This window comes from Pseudonaja textilis, chromosome 7 (genome assembly GCF_049901715.1).
Source record: "Pseudonaja textilis isolate UNSWEBS1 chromosome 7, rPseTex1.2, whole genome shotgun sequence".
NCBI classification, from domain to species: Eukaryota; Metazoa; Chordata; class Lepidosauria; order Squamata; family Elapidae; genus Pseudonaja; species Pseudonaja textilis.
In genome coordinates this window covers 30,406,434-30,426,318 of record NC_141996.1, presented here as the reverse complement: position 1 = coordinate 30,426,318, position 19,885 = coordinate 30,406,434, and the positions used below count along the sequence as shown (strand labels likewise).

The following is a 19,885-nucleotide window of genomic DNA, read 5'->3' as shown; positions in this document are numbered from 1 at the left end:
CTGTACTTGGTTTTCCCCATCTGTTTTTCTGTGCCCTATCAGATAATATGGGGCTAGCAGACAAAAGTCATTATAATGTCAGATTAGAAATGCTGACTTTGTTTTAACTAACTCATCACTGATATATAAATTTTAATTTCATCATCTCTTTCATTAAAGTGTTTGCTGATATGAAAAGGAATAAAATATGGAATAATCTATTCTTTTTTAAAAAAATGTGAAGTAAAGTATGCCCAACTGTGGGTAGTGATGTGGGTACAAATAAAAACAGTTTTCTAATATAATGCAACGAGGATGTAATTTGATACAAATTGTCCTTGAGTTACAACAGTAATTGACACTGGAATATTTGTCACTAAGTGATGCAATTGTAAAGCATGAGATCATATGGCTGCATCCCTCAGCAACAACAATCCTTTCCATCAATCCCACCGGTCATTAGATGAGGACCAGAGGTAGTATTCAGCAGGTTCTGACCAGTTCTGGAGAACCGGTAGCAGAAATTTTGAGTAGTTGGAGAACCAGAAAAAACCACCTCTGACTGGCCCCGCCCCCATCTATTGTCTGCTGATCAGATGGGTCTTCTTTTGTTGCCCTGCACAGGAGAACAGAGCTGGAAAGCAGGTTAGTGGCACGGGGAAGGAATGGGAATTTGCAGTAAACTTCCCTTGCCATGCCCACCAAGCCACGCCACATCCACCAAGCCATGTCCACCGAACCGGTAGTAAAAAATTTTGAACTGATGATGAGGACCCACCCTGATCCAAGCCATTCACATCTTGGTCCCTACCAGTCTCATGACTTGATAAAGTAACTGTTGATCTCCCCGCAGCCTATCTCCCCCATCTCTTCCTGTAGTTTTGGCTGCCCTGCACAACGGCAGTCTTGGCAGTGGCAGCAGCTCTGGGTCTGAAGGAGGAGGAGAGCAGCTTTGGTTGAGTGAGAGTGCTGAAGGCTCTGAGCCTCTATTGTAGCCTCAAAATCACTTCCACGGACTGCCATTATGCAAGATGTCCAAAAGAGCAGAGATTGGGTGGTGGAAGGTTAAACTGACTCTGCAGTAGTAAGTATGAGAAAATTGCCAAATGTATGACAGCAGTGTTTCTGCAACGTCCAGCACCCAACTTGCCAGACAAATTACCTTAGATGTCAAACATTTTAGTACTTTTGGTTATCATTGCAAGCTTTTTCATCTAAAAGATCCCAGTTTAGTCCTGAAATTAGTAAATACCATGAAGGAATATTGTAATGTTTCTTAAAATAACATATCTATATTTTGCTCAGATGGTTTTAAATTGAGTGGCATATTGTGGTATGGAATAATAGACTTAATTAAATACTTGTAAAAGGATTTGCCGCTCACCTTCTGACCCAGTCGTTTTACATCAACGGTATGTTACTAAGAGTGGTTTCAAACCAAGTATCCTGAACAATTAGGTCATTCGGGATCTTTGGCTTAAACAGATTAAGCTCTTATTAAGTGACTATTAAAACAGTGAGCATAATAGAGTGAAGATCAAGGGACAGAGATTCTGCTTCTTTTTCAGTTTAAAAGAAACAAAGAAGATATTGAAGAATTATCAAGTTGTGGATTAAATCAAACATATATTTGTTACTTAGGATTTCTAAGTCTCTTCTCCAAGCCTTCTATTCTATATCTGTGAAAAAATATCTTATAAGGTTTCCAAAGTCAGATGAAACTCTTTATCCTCTTTGATGACCAACAGCAGGTTAAAAATAGGCTGCTTCTACAGTATGTCAGCAGCCACTTCACGAATCCAGTCTGATTCCATTGGGGTTTGTCAGAAATAGAAAATAATAACAACAACAACAATACTAATAATAAACATTCAGCCATATCAATAACATCATTAAACAGCAACAACAAATGCCATTATGAGAATCCCAAGTCAGGATTTCATATTTAATCTTAAACAATATTTGAGCAGTTTAATCTTTAAGGATGTAAAAGACAGGCAAAGGTACGGAAAAGAGAAGAAATATGTAATTTTATATCAGGACAAATTCTGTGAGTTACATCCTTCCTTGTGATTGACAATATGAAAAAGTTGCATGCTGTAATCATGATAATTTTAATAAGATTTGTAATTTGAGTTTTGATAAATTTGGGCTTGAAAGTGCTTTTAAAATAAAATGTAATGGTCTCTAGGTGGCAGAAGAGGCTCACAATATGCTGACTTAAGCTCCATTCCTTCAGTAAGATTGTAAAACTAAACAGGTGATTCAAACAAATTAGAATAAATTAATTTCTAATCTCAGTCTTCTTCCATAAGGCCATTTATTTTACCTCAGAGAAAACAAGCAGTCACAATGAATAAAGGAATCTGGATAGGAAATACAGACTGTCTATTCTTCTTTTCCTTCTTGTGGGTTCTTTTCTATTTCATTTTCCTTTGCCATAAGCCTGACAGTTATGGTACAGAGATCTCATGGTCAATTTCCATATGTTCCATTGTCAAGTTCCATAAAGCATATTTTTTATATAGGAGCTTACTTTGTCACTTCATTCTTTCCATCCTCTTTCGTGACGTGTTGATGTGTGGGAGGCTTGTATGTGGTGATCCTAAGGTATGAGGGTGCATGGGGAAGCTCCATCCCCCCACCCACCCCGCCCTAACTTGGAGGGTGGGGCTTAACTAGGGCTTGTTTTGGACTAGGATTTATATTAGGCACAGGCGTGTCAATCAGGCTAAGGCTTGTTTTGGAGGTAGGTCGTATTTTTGGAGAAACACAGTATGTACACATGACATAACCATCCTTTTACATTATTGGTTCTTGGTCTTTGCAAAAGATAGCACTATGAGTCTACACCACGAATTATTACCCATTCTTTAGTTTAAAAATAATGTTTTAATTGTTTGGAACTACCATTAATTTTTAAGAATATATTTATAAATATAAATGATTACTTTTAGCTTTCCAAAAAGAAAAATAGATTTCTGTGAGAAATTTTTATAGCCTTATTTGGACTTAGTGCTAGAAGCAGATCTTTTTTTCAGCATCACATCTTTTTTTTTTTTTTTACAAAAGGAGATAAATAAATTGAACATCCACTTTTCTCTTTCAAAATAACCCAGTTTATAAAGTGTATGTTTTTTTCTTTGTCCTCTAAAGAAAATTTCCAGTTGCTGTCATTAAAATGTTTGTTATCAATCTCTATCAAATGCATATTCCATAATTAACTTTTAATAGACAATGCTAGTTCATAACCAGAATCCCGATATTACCAATCTATTACATCTATCTATCTGTCTGTCTGTCTATCTATCTAATCTATTTTCTATCATCTATGTTCTATATTGCACCACATTATAAACAATAAGCATTTCATGGATTTGAGATATAGAATGGAAAATTCTTGTGTTGTCAAACCTTTTAACTCAAATTTCTTTTTACTGTTTTGCAGTAAGTAACATGAGTACATGATTGCAAAGGGGACTTAAGGACATATTACTTTGTCTTAACTTGTGCTAAATAAGAATGTGGTTATTCTTTTTTATGTAATCATACAATTATTATAATGTTAACTTAAATCATCCCAAGCACAAAAACAAAGAGGGAAACTGTTCTAGATTCCTTACTGTTATGCAATCTTTCTTCTCCGTCTACGTGCACTTAAGGGTGGGCTTAAGGTTAGCAAATAAATGATTTAAAAAACCCCTCAGTCAAGTTTATTTTGATCATAGCAAGTTCTTTAGTTGTTCCCATATAATTAGGCAATGATTTTTACAATCTGACAGTATAATAAGCTTTTTCAAATTTTTATTGTAAGCTGCCCAGAGTCACTTAGATGAGATGGGAGGTATAGAAATGTGATGAATAAATAAAGAAATTTATAAAAACAAACATAAATTTTCTAGATATCAGGTGATAATATCTACAAGTATACACATTACAATATTTAAACCTATCATCTTTTAGAAATATTTATTTACCCATTTATTAAATTTGTCACCTATCTCACTGTGGGACTATTTCAGATGGCTTCAACCATAAAAAGGAAAAAAATAAAGAAAAAGAGTTTAAACTGAAGGTAAATAAAATAGAACAATAAAAGAAACAATGAAAAACAAAACAGCAAAAATACAACATTATAACTAAGAAGATAGATGGGTGGAGAATAGTATGCAAAGTGACTTGGGGGAGAGTTGAAGTCTGGAATCAATCCAGCACCAAGCTCCAGCATGGAACTCCCCCATTTGGTCCCCTGGTCGATTGGTAGAGCCAGGTTTTCAGAAGATTGGGGGCAGATCTTACCCTAGAAAGTAGGTTGTTCCAAAGGATAGATGCTGCAGCAGAGAAGACTCTTCTCCCAGATCCTGATAATTGGAGTTCTGATGGGATTCATAGTAGGACCACTCTGCCAGCCTGAGTAGGATAGGCTTGTCCTAGACCAACAAGCAAGTTTATCAGGTAGCCTGGATCTTTGCTATTAAAGGCTTTAAAGATCATAACCAACACCTTGAACTGCTCTCAGAAGCAGACTGGTAGCCGATGAAGTTTGAGGAAAAGAGGCATAATAGGAGCCATCTAGGCGCCTCAACGACTGGTATTGCTGTCACGCTTTGCACCAGCTGAAGCTTCTGAATGGATTTCAAGGGTAGTCCTATGTAGAGTGCATTATAGTAATCCAGACAAGATATGACCAGAATTGAGAATGTGAGAAAAAAATAATCTTATGGAATGTAAGATAGCCACTAACCTGTAGCAAAAGATAATGGGAAAATACCTGGAGAAAAAGAGAGGAAAAAGGAAACTAGATGGAGAATATTAACTAAAGATGATATAATCACTAGTGCGTAATTTAATGATCAGGAAAAAAGGGAAAACATACCAATGGAAATGTTTTTGAAAGTACTTATATATGAGGAGATTGCAAATTAGATTTTTTTGACCTGAAACACTATTGTTCCAATCTACAGAGACCGTCAAAAGTATAGAAGGTGAATACAAAATCAAATATCAGTTAGTTTAGGCTATGATGTAGAAATATTTTCCTGAGCCCTGGTAGTGCTGTGATTAGAATGCAGTACTGCATGCTAACTCTGCTTACAGTCAGGAATTTGAGCCTGATGGAATTCAAAGTTGACTCAGCCTTCCATCTTTCTGGGGTTGGTAAAATGAGGATCCAGATTGTTGGGGGAAATATGCTGAAATTGTAAATCACCCACTGAGTGCTATAAAGTACTATGGGGTGGTATATAAGTCTGATTGCTAAATGCTAGTATTATTTTTTACAAAGGTGGTGAATATATCAAACACACCTTCCTCTTCCTATTTTCCCCACAATAACAACCTTGTGAGGTGAGTTGGGCTGAGAGAGAGTGAGCGGCCCAAAGTCACCAAGCTGGCTTTCATGTCTAAGGCAGAACTTGAACTCTCTGTCTTTTGCTTTCTAACCTGATGGCAAAACTGGTTCTGCAGATGAAATAATGTTTTTATTAAAGAAAATTTTAACAGGTTAAAAACAATACACCTTTTAGAGAAGAAATAAGGAAAATAAATAAAAATACTGAATAGATATAAAAAATTTTAAAAGGGGGGGGAAGAAAAGACAAATTATAAAGAAGCAACTTTTGATCTTCTTAACAGTAGCATTTCTATTCTATCTTCTCTATAATATTACATTGTATTTTCCTTATTTCCATAGTATATCAAGCATCAAACTTATAAACCAAAATTTTATTTTTCTTTCTTCAACAAAAGGCCCATAAGGCCTTTACAGCCACTAATGAGTGAGTTTCTTGTTTTGTCCCTAATCAGACAAGTCAATTTTACCATCTTCTTCACCAACTATTTCTCCATTGTGCATAACAGCAGATGAAACAATGGAAGAACTAATCCTATTTGTGGGAACTACTAACTTGTACAATATAAATTTCAGTTTGTGAAGAACTGCTTATGTCATTTTGTCTAGAACTGCTTATAAATAAAACATACTACATTTAATTAATACATAGGCATATGCCATTGTGTGCTTCTCTATACTCTCAGACATATCCACAGAGAGAAAAATAGGCAATCTAGGATTTTGTTTTTAAAAAATAAAACAAATGACAAGAAGCCATGCCTGTCTATCTATGTCACTTTCCTTCACTTCTTTAGCACATCTTTCATCTTCATTAAAGAGCAGTACAAGCCATCACTAACAAATACCATTTTATGTTTCTTTCCAAAAGATCATCCAAAGTTTAGGACTTTGTCATGTGCTAATGGATTGTGCACATTTGTCTTTTCAGTTATAGTTCAGATTCAGTTATTCTGACTATGGCACGAATAGCGCACAAGGGAAAACATCTGCCCATGTGGCTGTTCCAGTGAGAAATTACTCCAATATTAAGAAGAATAGATATAAAAATGTCATAAAAACTCTTAACGTTATTTTTATGATGAAGCAATATTACTGCAATGATTTTTTTTTACTTAGAAAAGTTGACCATAAAGAAGAGATGAGGTCTCTTTTGCAGGAAGCCTTCAGGCATAAACATTTGGCAGACATACTTTGGCAAATATACTTTAATCAGGAATTCGTTCACTAGATATGATACTGCATTTGATGCTTTGAATGGTCAGAATTCTAACTATAGAATAGAATTTTATATCAATTATTCAATCAAAAACTCATGATTCTATTGCAGATAATTGTTGGTTCCCAGTAAGCTATTATATGCAGTTTTCAGCCTTTATTTCAATAATGAGCATCACATTATATTCCTCCTTTATTCTATTCCTAATAGCAAATAAATTTGGATAAGAATAATCTGCATGAATTAACGCTGATACAACTAGCAAGGAGAAGGGGATAACTTTATAATATTTTCCCAATAATAAAATAGCTGAAGTAAATGGAGGTTGGGAATTTCCAGCAGTGATATTTCAATGCCAGTAACAAGCAAAGAAAAACTACTGAATGTGCTGTAATTGGAAGACAGGTATTGAACCTATCCTATTCATCTTACTTAATATTGTATTACCATCATCAAGAATAATATGTAAGTATGTTTTTCATCACCTTTTATCAGGACTAACCAAGATAAAGCTCAGAATTTCATGCAGCCATAAAGAGTTGAATGTGTTGCCCTGCATCAAAAGTTGCTGCTAAATAAAAAATTTTAATGTGGCAAGTTATACATGAGAAAAGTATACAACACACACACATACATACAAGAGAGAAAGAGAGAGAGAAAGAGATCCCTGTATTCTAAAGTTCAGCAACCCTCTTGTTTCTAAGGCTGCATTTTAAAAATAGATTTGTTTAACAAGAATTCCAGGAAATTTAGAGCTGTTGCAATGGTGAGGTATCATGCACATTTCTGAAATTTGGCGGAAATTTTGGATGGGTTGCATACAATCATCTTTGTTTTATATATCGCCAAAATAAAAACTGAAACATTTTGCCATATAATTTTAGTGGGATTTTTAAAAATGAATTTTGATGGTTTAGGATATTTTGCGAGGGTATGGAGATATAAAAGGAATAAAAATAGTAGCTATTATTATTATTATTATTATTATTATTATTATTATTATTATTATTATTAATAATAATAATAATAATAATAATAATAATAATAATTCTCCAAAAGACAAAATAGTGTGTCCCTTTACATTCATTTTTTAAAATATTCTACTTACAGTAATTCATATATCACACTGTCAATTATACAATGTAAAAGCAAAATAAAACAACTCCATAAATATTGACTAAACTTCCTCCTTTTCCTTACAGTATATCAGTATACATTATACTCCTCCTCAGGTAGATATTGACAGGTAACATATATCAACAATCTATTATTTCAATTAATAAATATACCAGTTCTCTATAACAAATTGTGGCATGAACCCATGTGTGAAAAGTTTATAGTCCTTAATATCCATATTAATTCCAAATAGTGGGAATGTTAGACAAAAAGTGCATTTGTGTTATTAATCTTAGAAATACGGTAGCATAAGATGGAATCACATTTCATATATAATTACTATTTTTATGCATTGAAATAGAGAAGATTTTAGATCAGTTAGACAGAGACCAATTAGGCCAACTTTCTGAGATTGAATAGAAAAAAATTAATATACAGAGGTATATAAATCAACTTTAATACTCTGTTCAGTACTGTACTGAACTGTGATGCAATCCATATAATGTTTTGAACCAATTTCTTAAGTTGAATTGGTTTAATTTAGATAATTGAATGTAAACTTCACCAAATTCAAAATTTGTCCCCTTATTTGGTTTTTTTAATGGGTAGAAGTAATATTTTTTTTAATATGCATTAAAGGTCCCAGCTGTGTAATCAAACCCAAATGGTTTGAAACACCCTTTTCTTTATGATTAAATATGTGTGTTTGGATCAACATTGAATGAGTGATAATTGCTATTGCTTGGAGAAGCAAATGAATGTGACATTCATTTGAGATTTGTTAACATTTCTAGCATAAATATTATTTCAATTTCTGTCTTTCATTAGACCATGTAATACTATAGATGATTTGGGATTTGGAAGAACAAAGACAATTTTTTAAACTAGGAATGAGGCATTAGCTGTGAAGCTTGACAGGACAGGTGTTGTAAATTAAATTATTTCTACTCTACATAATGGATGTGAACTATGACCCAGACATGAAATATAAAATATTATATTATTATCACATTATATACAACAAGATTTAGGAAAGAGGATTGTCTGGAAAGAAAAATCCTAACAGCCAGAAGCACAGATTGGAACATGCACAGTGTGTAACAAAGCAAGTGACATATATTAATATACTGATCACTTGTGAAAATCTTTCGATTATGTTAACAAAATGGAAAGTAAAAGTAAACACCATTCTAGAGTGATGATAGTGATGTAGACATTTAAATATTCTGAATAAAAGTATATGGATCTACCAGTGAGGAAAAACGATAAATAATAGGTCAAGTAATTAATTCTTGATTCTGGCATTTTAAAAGTTACTTTTAAGTCAGACCTATTGAACTATATAATGTCAACATTTAACAGGTTTGGAAACATCCAGAGTTAAAAAAAAAATTAGTTGCTACTTTGTGTGAAAAGGCAGTCTTTGGAAAAGTTAATCCCTATGTCAACAGCTAATGTTTTACAATTTTCAAGAGAACATGTTGAACATGTACTAGATTTTTTCCAGACCAGAATGAAACTAAATTTACAGAGTTATTGTAATACTTACTGAATTGTTATTGTTCAGAAAAGACTTGGTTTTGGTTTTGCAATAAGGTATTGAGAAGATAGCAGTGGATTTCAACATATTTATTTATCAGATTTATATAACCACACAGTTCTGAGTTGTATATTTGCAACTCAGTATGCAAAATGTTTGAATTTTCATAAATGTTTTTTACATGTACACCAAACATGATAAAATATACTTTTATAAATTCCAAATAATTTGTCTGGTACAGATTTGTTTCTTCTTTCACTTGTTCATCTATCTCATATTTCAGATTTTAGCAATAACATGTTGATTATTAGCACATAATAATATTTCAAATCTAGACTTATTTTGTTCAAACTATAAAATCTTTTACCCATTTTAAACCTTTCTATCAATTGTACATAAGAAAACCATTGGCAAGAATATCTTTACATTATCAAATGTTTTCCGGATTTCACTTCACAATCCCCTTGAGAAAATTCTAATACATCTTAATAGGTTAACCGTCATTTCTCACCTATAAAATTATGCTGAAAGCCATAAAGCAAATACTGAATCGATATTTATCTCACATAATGGTTTTTAAAGTCTACATTTATCTTAGCTTTATCATACCATAGGTATCCATGCCACACAAATATCAAATCTTTACCTTCTGGATCCAAGAACTTTCTATTTCTAATCAACACGCACTCTTTTCGATCCGAATTAAACAGCAAGCAGCAAATCTTCAGTCATTTCCAAAACAATTTTTATTGTATACATTTTTATCCTTGCTTTAATCCACAAAATTCTTTTCTCTTCCTTTCACTGTTTACTTTCCACTATTTCCCCCTGAATATGCAATATATAAAAGTTTTTCTCATTCTCCTTTTTACATTTATTTTTTTACAGGCAATTTTCTCATCTAGATCTTTTTGCTTTGTCATTCCATTAAGTGCAAGTTTACATATTTCCCATTAGTGTAATTTTATGTACTTCTTTGGCAGTTAATAGTGTAATTATTTTTATAAGCAGTTCCCATATGCTCTTTCTGAAGTCTACTTTCCATTTATTGTCTTGGGAGATTAAATCATCTTTAATGCTATTGAAGTGTAGGATTCATGCTTTCTCTACTTTTATTTTTGTTTCTTTCTCATCTGTCCTTTCCCTCCACCCCATGTCTATTTTTGCCAAGATCTACTTCTGACACTGTCAAGACCCTCTTTACCACATTCAGAACCTCTTTCATCTTAAACAATCAAATCAGCTATGGTTTAAGATTATATTTGCCATAAGAATAGACATGCATTAACTACATATTTGATGTAATTTTTCATTTTATCAGTCACTCACTAATCTCAATATTATCTGCTTTTATTGCTGTTCCATTCCATTGCTATATCATCACATGAATAACAGCAGTCTTCTACGCAATAGACAACAATTTCTCATCCCTTGATTGGCAATTTCTATTCACTGGATGCAATACTGTAGAAGACCATTACAACATATTTTTACTTGAAGTCAAAAGAGTCATCAAACGATATGTACCAATAACAACTCCCCAAACCAGAAAAAACAAATTACCCATAACAATAAGGAAGCTTCAAACAAAACAAAAAAATCACTTTGGTGGAAAAACTATTCTGGTCACATTGCCAACTTCAAAAGCTGATACAAAAATTTATGCCACCAGATAAAGACTGAATGCACCAATTATCACATTAAACATGAAGAAAACCTTCTATGCACCAATTCCACCCGCACTTTCTACAATTTTGTAAACAACAAACTAAAGACTCAAGGTCCATCCCACCCCTGAAAGGACCTAATGGTAAAGACTGCAACGACGACACTATTAAAGTCAACCTCTTTAACACATTCTCTGGCTCAGTATTTCTAAACAGCAATGGATCATGCCCAATATTTCCTAGTCAAATCACAGACAACTACAGTGATCTAATACATATCGATTTTACAGAAAACAATGTTGAAAAAGCACTATGCAATCTAAGACCGTCTCTATCTATTGGACTGGATGGAATATGTGCCTACTTCTTTAAAAAGCTATCCACTGCCATAGCCTAACCTCTCAGCATAATCTTTGAAAAATCTTTCAGGACCATCTCCTTGCCAAAACTATGGTCACAAGCCATGGTCATCCCCATCTTCAAAAAGGGAGACCCCAGTCTAGTTGAAAATTACAGACCAATCTCTTTATGCTGAGTCAGCTGTAAAGTCATGGAATCAATTATTAACCAATCCATCATCCTCCACTTAGAAACAAACAACTTACACTCTAATAAACAATTTGGTTTTAGGAAAAAACTATCATGTAATCTGCAACTCTTACACTGCAAAAACATATGGACTACACAACTCAATCAGGGCAAAGCAATTGACACAATCTACATAGACTTCTGTAAAACCTTTGATTCAGTGGTACACAACAAACTACTCCTAAAATTAAAATCTTACGGTATCTCTGGACACTTGCATAACTGGATAGAAGCATTCCTGTCAAATAGACAACAAATGGTCAAAATTGGGAACACCTATTAAATTCTGTACCTGTCAACAGTGGTGTCCGCCAAGGCAGTGTTCTAGGACCAACTCTTTTCATACTCTACATAAATGACCTCTGTGATCATATCAAGAGCAACTGCGTTCTTTTCACTGATGATGTAAAGCTATTCAACACCACAGACAATACTGCTACCCTTCTAAAAGACCACGACTATGTATCAGAATGGTCAAACAAATGGCAACTTCAAATCTCAACCAATAAATGCTCTGTCCTACATATTGGTAAAAAAAATCAGAAAATAAAATACAGGCTGAATAGTCAAGACCTTGTTGATGATCCAAACTCTGTCAAGGATCTCAAATGACCTAAGTGCTAGAGCCCAGTGTAACTACATAGCCAAAAAGGCATGAAGAGTTGTTAACCTAATCTTATGTAGCACCTCAATAACTGCCTGGTTTGGTTCTGCAACCCAACCGGACAGACACAGACTTCAGAGGATAATTAGGACTGCAGAAAAAACAATTCTACCCACCTGCCTTCAATTGAGGACCTATATACTGCAAGAGTCAAAAAGAGGGCTGTGAAAATATTTAGACCCCTCACATCCCAGACATAAACTGTTTCAACTTCTTCCCTCAAAATGACGCTATAGAGCACTGCACACCAGAGCTAGACACAAGAACAATTTTTCCCCGAAAGCCATCATTCTGCTAAACAAATAAGTCCCTCAACACTGTTCAACTATTTACAAAGTGTAGCTATTATTACTGTTAATCTTCTCATCACTCCTTATCACCCACCCTTCCCACTTGTGGATGTAGGACTGCAACTTTTTTGCTTGTATCCTTACGATTTATATTGACTGTTTCCTAGTATGATTTGATTGTTGATTGTACCCTATGACTATCATTAAGTGTTGTACGTTATGATGATTGATTCTTAACAAATGTATCTTTTCTTTATGTATACTGAGAGTATTTCCACCAAGACAAATTCCTTGTGTGTCCAATCACACTTGGCCAATAAAGTATTCTATTCTATTCTATTCTATCCCACTAATTAGGATGATTATGTAATTTACTGACACATCCTCAGGATTGCTCCATTATGTTCTTTATATATATAAATAGTTGTAGTCTGCCTTGGAAAGTTGTTGCTTTTAGCCAGAATAAAATAAAAGAATATATTTTAAAAAATAGAAGTTTTCATTTTATATAAGGCAGAAATAACACTATAAATTAAACAGCGTATGTCACAATTATCTATCAGCAAAATACATTTTTAAGCAGGCATACATCACATATGGATAAAAGAAACCTCTTCTGATAACTATTTTAAAGATAGAAATAGTCTGTTTTGTGAACATTATGAATCCTCCATAGTTGATATGATATCAGAAGAAAATTGCACTTATTTGACATCCAAACCCCTTTCACTATTATGAAGTGACTAAATTAATCAGTCATTGCAAGCCCTTTCTAACAGATATTCATGGGCAATGGAGATAGTTCCCAGGAATTCTACTAGGGTAATGACAAAGAGTGGTTGAAATATGACATTTGACATTAATAGGAGCATTATTGCTGGAAAAAAATGGTTAGACTGATTCTCAAGAGAAAAGCTGACATAAATATAATTTTTCCCTGAATCAAAATTTTTATATTCTGCAATTTTAATGGCTGGATATAAGCTTTTTGACACATCGGTTTTACTACAGTTGATCAAAAGAAAGAAGAATATTTACAAAAAAATTGCTCTTCCATGTTCAAGTTAATTGAAATAGTCATACCCCATTGTAACAATTGCAGTTAATAGTGATAATTTAGCTGATATAGATGTTAAAATCCAGAGTATTTATCTATACAACAAAATATGTATCGGGTCATAAATAAATTCTGGTTAATGAACTGTCTTGTATTCAACTGTATTGAACTAATTGTACGAACTAACATTTTTTGAAAAATTGTATATTATAAATGAACTTTTAAGAGATTGGCAGTAATTAAAGCATGATTAAAGACTTGATCAGGAAAAAATATATTCAGATAAATATAAGAGAAAAATCTCACATATAATATATATTATATCTCGCACATATAATTTTTAGAGATGTGAATTTGAAGAGTTAAAAGAAGTTAAGTCATAAAGAAACAATGAGAAAACAGAAGAAAAATGTTATTATAGTTTAATAGAGACATGTTGATTATATAGCAAGCTAGTAGTATAATACCAGGGGAAACATTGGGCAACAAGAATGTACAACAACTGAACTCAGTTGTCAAGCAAGAAAGTACAAGGAACAATTTTTAAAATAAAAACAACAACAAATAAAAAAAACCAAGAAGGGGAAGTGAGAAATGCTTTTAGAGCTTCAGAGAAATCACAAAAAAGTTTATAATTAACGTTGGGATGATAAAGAATAATCATGGAGGAGAACTCATAGAGGCAAATAAGGTTAAAGAAGATGAAAAGATTATCCTGTTACCATATGTAAGTAGATTTATAAATTAACAGACACATTTGCAGACAGAAACTCACAAAGGAAGTGAGAGCCAATAGACAGTAGACCATTGCCAAATAGGCTCAGAAATATCCATTCAATTTTTTAAAAGGGAGTTAAATTAAAGCTGAAGTAATATTATTAGTCTCAGGATTGTGGGAGACAAGCAGTCTTGACAATTTTTATGTTACACTTTTCAGACATGTAAGGAGATGTAGGGCTTGCTAACATTGTCTAGCAATGACATTCTTAGTTGGTGAATCTTAAGCATACATTTATTTTAAATTTAATTTTTATGGGAATAATATGTTTTTGTTGAAAAATCTGGGAAACTTTTTTATCTATGGAAAAAAGATCTTTTGAAAGGCAGAATAATTTGCAGGACTGTCAAACAAAAGAAGACTAAACTTAAGCAGACAGTCATTTCAGAGAAAACACTCACCCTCTATATTCTTTTTAAAATATCAAGCTTGTACCTAAATCACAGCATAATGATCTAAAGAGTTGTGTGGAATATTTTCCATTATAAATTTGCTAATTTTTCCTTACAGAAAAGCAAGAGGAGGGAATTGCAATCTAATATTGCTTCAGAAACAAGCAAATTAACACTATCAAGGCTTCAGTTTATAGGATGCTTTCCAGAGCTGGACTGCTAGAAGAATGGGTTGGGTTTTTTTTTAGCATCAGGATTTTTCTAAATCACGGACAGCAACATTTGACCCTGCAGGTGTGCTGTACTTCAATCTGAATAAGGTTTAATCATTACTAGACCCACTTTAATATCATTTCAGAGACATTTCCTTACCTAAACTGAATAATCACGGGTGTGTAAAAAAGCAGCAGGGGCTATTTCCAACTTCCTGGCTTTTCCACTGAGTTTCCTTGTGGGAAGCTGCCAAATCCATTGTAAATATATCATCACTTTAGGGGTTACCTAGTGTATGTTCAGAAATACAGATATCTTGCAATGAAAAAGATCAAGTATGTATTTTTCTAAGCTTTAATTATTTTTGTAGGTAAAGTACAAGGAATAAAGGTACTATGGAACAAATCCACATGAAACAGCTGAAACAACATAGACTGGGAACAGGATGAAAGACACCAAAACTGCTGGGTTTTCAAAAAGCCATAAAAAACCTGAATTTTTCAACATGTCTTGTGGGTGCTGCTGCTGCTTCTTCCTGTAACCTGGAGATTCATGAATACAGAGTTTTATTCATCTCCGGTATTATCTCCTGTATCATTATTCATTCTGTATACCTAGAATATATAAGCTATTCAAGAGCCACCAAGTAAGCAAATAAACAACATGAAATATGTCAACCTATAATATGGTTTTACAAATGTCTATTGCAAAGATAAGTTTTTTTCTAATAAAGCCTTCAAGATTTGGTAAACTTATCAAAATAAAACATCAACGTTGCATTTCCCAGCAAGTTATGCCATAATTATTTTACTTTCCTTATATTTTTATTTTTGTTAAAGTTGATTTATGAGATGGTCCAAAGTCTGTTTTTCTTGTGGTTGTTTTGTTTTTTGCACTGATGTGTAACAAAAATTTCTAACAATTACTCTCCCAATGCAGAAGAAATAGAATTCAGAAGAAATAGAATTCAGTATAAGAATCTCTTGCTACTTTACATCAGCCCTTTAGATCAATTACAAGGATATTTGGTCCACTTGACCAGGTTATCTAGCCTACCATCCCAAGACATATTCTCATCCTACTATTCTCAACTGTTCAAAGAGCTAGTCTCCAACTCTACCTGATTAAAAGATTGTGCCTAGTATAGAAGAAATTTCCCTTATCAATGAATGTACAGTATATTGTCAGAGGAGGATACTCAGGAAAGACATGGAACTATGCTGTCCCTTGCTTTTGTTCAGTGGGGAAAATTTGAAGAAACTGAGATTATTTTTCAGTGGTTCCAAATTAAATATCTCTAGACATGTTTCTATCCCACCCTGGTTGCTTCACATTTGCACAGGGCAGCAAGGGAAGTTTATTTAGATGTCCACACTTGGCCAGAGTTCACTCATCCCTATTTGCTGACACCTGGCATAAATGTGCTTTCAGATTTTACAGTACAAAATATATCAGATTTTTTAAAACAAAGATTATTATTGATAAAAGATAGATGAAAGGCAAATTGCAAACATATAAGATGTAGGTTTAGGTTTATGACTGGTATCATTTGGACTAGAAGCAGCCCCGTCACACATATTGTGTTATCATACTGATTTCCAGCTTATTTTCTTTCTTCTGTCACTGCACTACCCAGCATTTTTATTTTTGGCTGCTTACATAAATGAGAGGAATCTAGTACGATGACAGGAATTTACAACTATATTTTCATGCTTTTCTCCTTCTCTTCACATGTTTCATCCACAGTGTTACAAACATCACTTTTTCTCTCTGCAAGGTATTTAAAAATGCTTAATAATTTTTGTGTACAGAAAAAACAAGGTTTATTTATTAATTAAATTTTTATGGCCTCAGTTTCACTATCCAAATTGACAGTAAATTGAGCAGTTTACAATAAATAATAAACATGTAAATTAACATTAACAACAAGATTAACAAAAATTAAGATAATTGAATACGAACAGGTCAGCTATTGTGTTTTCACAAAACTCTTAAGCAAAACTTTATATGGTTACACTTATATGATGAAATACTGCTAATATATGACTAATCTCTAATCTTTCCTTTCTTGATCAGAATATTAAAGCTTTTAAACAGTTATTGAAATTGAATTCAATAATTCAATAAGATACTAAAGAAAGAGGTTAGGATTCCAATTTTAGAGCATCCTAGAAGAGGAAATGATACCTTTTAGTTGAAATTTGGTCCTAAGTTCAGAACAGAAACAGCATTAGTTGCTCTAGTACATAACCTCTGATAGCAACCTAGAGCCTCCTGCTTCTATGTGATATCTTGATGTGATCCTTCTGAACCACTTGAAAAGATTTAATATTGAAAATTCCATTTTGCAATGTTTATCCTTTTTCTGAAATGGATGGTTCTAACTAATGTATGTGAGGGAGGGATGACTGAGTTCCAGTATATATGTCTACAGATACCAGCCATTTTTCTTATGTGAATCTACAGGGGAAGGTTATCCATCCTACCAGTCAATGACTACTTCAGTTTCAACCACAACAATACAATAGCACACAACAGATGCAAACTCAGTGTAAACCACTTCAAACTTGATTGCAGAAAGTATGACTTCAGCAACAGAGTGTCAATGCCTGACTCTGTTGTTACATCCTCTAAGCCCCACTCCTTTAACCTCAAACTAACCACTACTGACCTCACCCCATTCCTTAGAGGTCTATAAGGGGCATACATAAGTGCACCAACGTGCCTACCGTCCCTGTCCTATTGTCCCCATTTATTTGTACCTATTTCCTGTATTCTTACTCATGTTTATACCTATATCTATTATCTTGTAAGCGATTGACAAATTAAATAAATAAATTAAAATAAATAAATAAATTTGGAGTAAGGCATAATCAATGTGTTGACAATCAACTGACACCCCAAGCTATTCTAAAGGTGCTATGGGGTTTCTGACACATGTCTAGAGTCTGTGAGTCTATGAGGAGTCATTAAGTTGTAATGTAACAACTCAGAAAAAAATCCAAGCAAGATAGAGTTTATAATGATTTAGAATAGAATAGAATAACAAAGTTGGAAAGGACCTTGGAGGTCTTCTAGTTACTTTGATGTGCTCTACATGAACTGTATTATTTATTTATACCCCTGAATCCATGAAAATGGGCAAGATACAAATAAATATAAATATGCATAAATAAATACATTTCCTTAAATTATTGATGTTTATGTTCTTTATGTTATTGATGACTCATGGGAGTTATAGTATAATTCTGGAAAACTAGTCAGTGTATTTTTAATGTCAATCTAACATGATTACTACACATAAAGAGAACAGAATTATTATGGAAAGAACTTTAAATGTCATCGACCAAAAACTGAAGTGATGCGAAGAAACATTTATATAAAGAATCGAAAGGCACATCAAAAAGAAGGCACAGAGAGAAATGATTCATTTAACAGAAAAAATAGTGATGACTATAAATTACACACATTTTTATTTAGTGAGAAGAATATTCTTTTTTTTTTTAATTTTCAGAAATAAAGGATTCCAAAAATCCTATTGTTTTCCTTCAAGTGATGTTTGTTTCTTCATAATAGTCTTTCATGTTCATTTCTCTAGGAAAGGAAAAAAGCTCTCGTGTTTTTATTAGAGTGTAATAGGTTTGTAACAAAAGCCAGACATTTCAAAATTGTATTCATCCATGTCTTTGACACAGCAACACAGAATGTCCTTTATGCAGGGAACAAACAGATCAGAACCTTTACCTTACCTCGTCAGCTGAGGAAATGTGCCGTTTCAATTAGATTTGGATAATCTGTGCTACATGTAAAAATCTCATAAGAGTTTATAGTATTTTAGAAATAAAGTTTACTTGATGTTTTTGATTAATCATAATGTTAAGATTTGTTTCTTATATCAGCTAAAAGCAGTAAAATAACTATATTTTGAAATAGCCACTTTAAAAGAGAAATACTGTAAGTCAGTTAAAAAAAACGGCTATGAACAAAACAATGCTGAAAAAGTTCTGTTTAGTATATTTATACCCCATCTTTATTTCAATATAATAAGATAACTTTTATTGTCATTTAGTTTTACTGCAAGCACATTGGCCCACATTGGCCCACATTAAAAATGAAATTCTATTGCCTGTTTTCAAGATAAAGTGTATAGCTATCAAACACATACATAACACACATATACATATGCTCTGCTCAAGATCACTTATGTGTTATGTCCTGGATAGAAGGAAGCGAATTGCCAATGATCTTTTCTGCAATCCTCACCACTCTCAGTACTGCCTTCCTGTCTGAAGCAGTAATGTTTCCAAAACAAACAGTAATGCAATATGACAGGATACACTCGATCATCCCTCTATAGTAAATGTTAAGGACAGGGGAAGGAAGATGAATCCCTACACAGAAAATATAGGCTTCACAATATCCCTGTGAATTGGGGATTAGGAGCACGGATAAAAATGTTGTTACTAAATAAGAACATACATTAAAAACTGGAAACAATTTATGACAATCAATATGATGTAGTGCTAAAACATAAGACTAGACTTAGTTTGAGTTCACCGTCAACCATGGATGCTCATTGGGTGATTTTTGGTCATCATTCTCTCAACGCAACCTATGTCACATTGTTGCTGCTTGGGCTAAAATGGGATTAGGAAGCACACTACAATGAGCTCCTGAATGAATGGTAGCATAGAAATCTAACAAATAAATACACAATCCAATGCCCACTATCAGTAGAGGAATGCAATACAATGACAGTCTATAGGCAGGAATCTTGGGAAAAGAGTCGGGGAATGTTGCTTTCTTCAATTCACTTTAAGCCGATCTAGGAATTGCTTTGGAAGGCTTTAAGGATTCTGTTACCTTTGCCTATTGACAATGAAATTCATTCTATAAATCCCATGGTTCTTGCTTTTTGAGTTTGCCAGCCTTAAAAGGACAAGAAAGACATCTGGCTTTGTGGTATTCTTTCAGTGGAAGACAAAAAATAGTATCACCTTATTAACTGTACAAGAGGCAGTAAGGTTAGCAA

General features: G+C 33.3%; 1 protein-coding gene across 2 annotated transcripts in view; it reads left to right on the top strand.

Annotated features, from left to right (window-relative positions):
- Positions 1-16,600, top strand: part of IMPG2 (interphotoreceptor matrix proteoglycan 2) — a 72,560-nt gene extending 55,960 nt beyond the window's left edge. For both annotated transcript variants that reach the window (XM_087937353.1, XM_087937352.1), the window contains one exon: positions 15,224-16,600. In XM_087937353.1, coding sequence (XP_087793479.1) covers positions 15,224-15,241 — 18 coding nt within the window. In that variant the 3' untranslated portion in view covers positions 15,242-16,600. The remainder of the gene's footprint in view (positions 1-15,223) is intronic.
- The last annotated feature ends 3,285 nt before the right edge of the window (positions 16,601-19,885 follow it).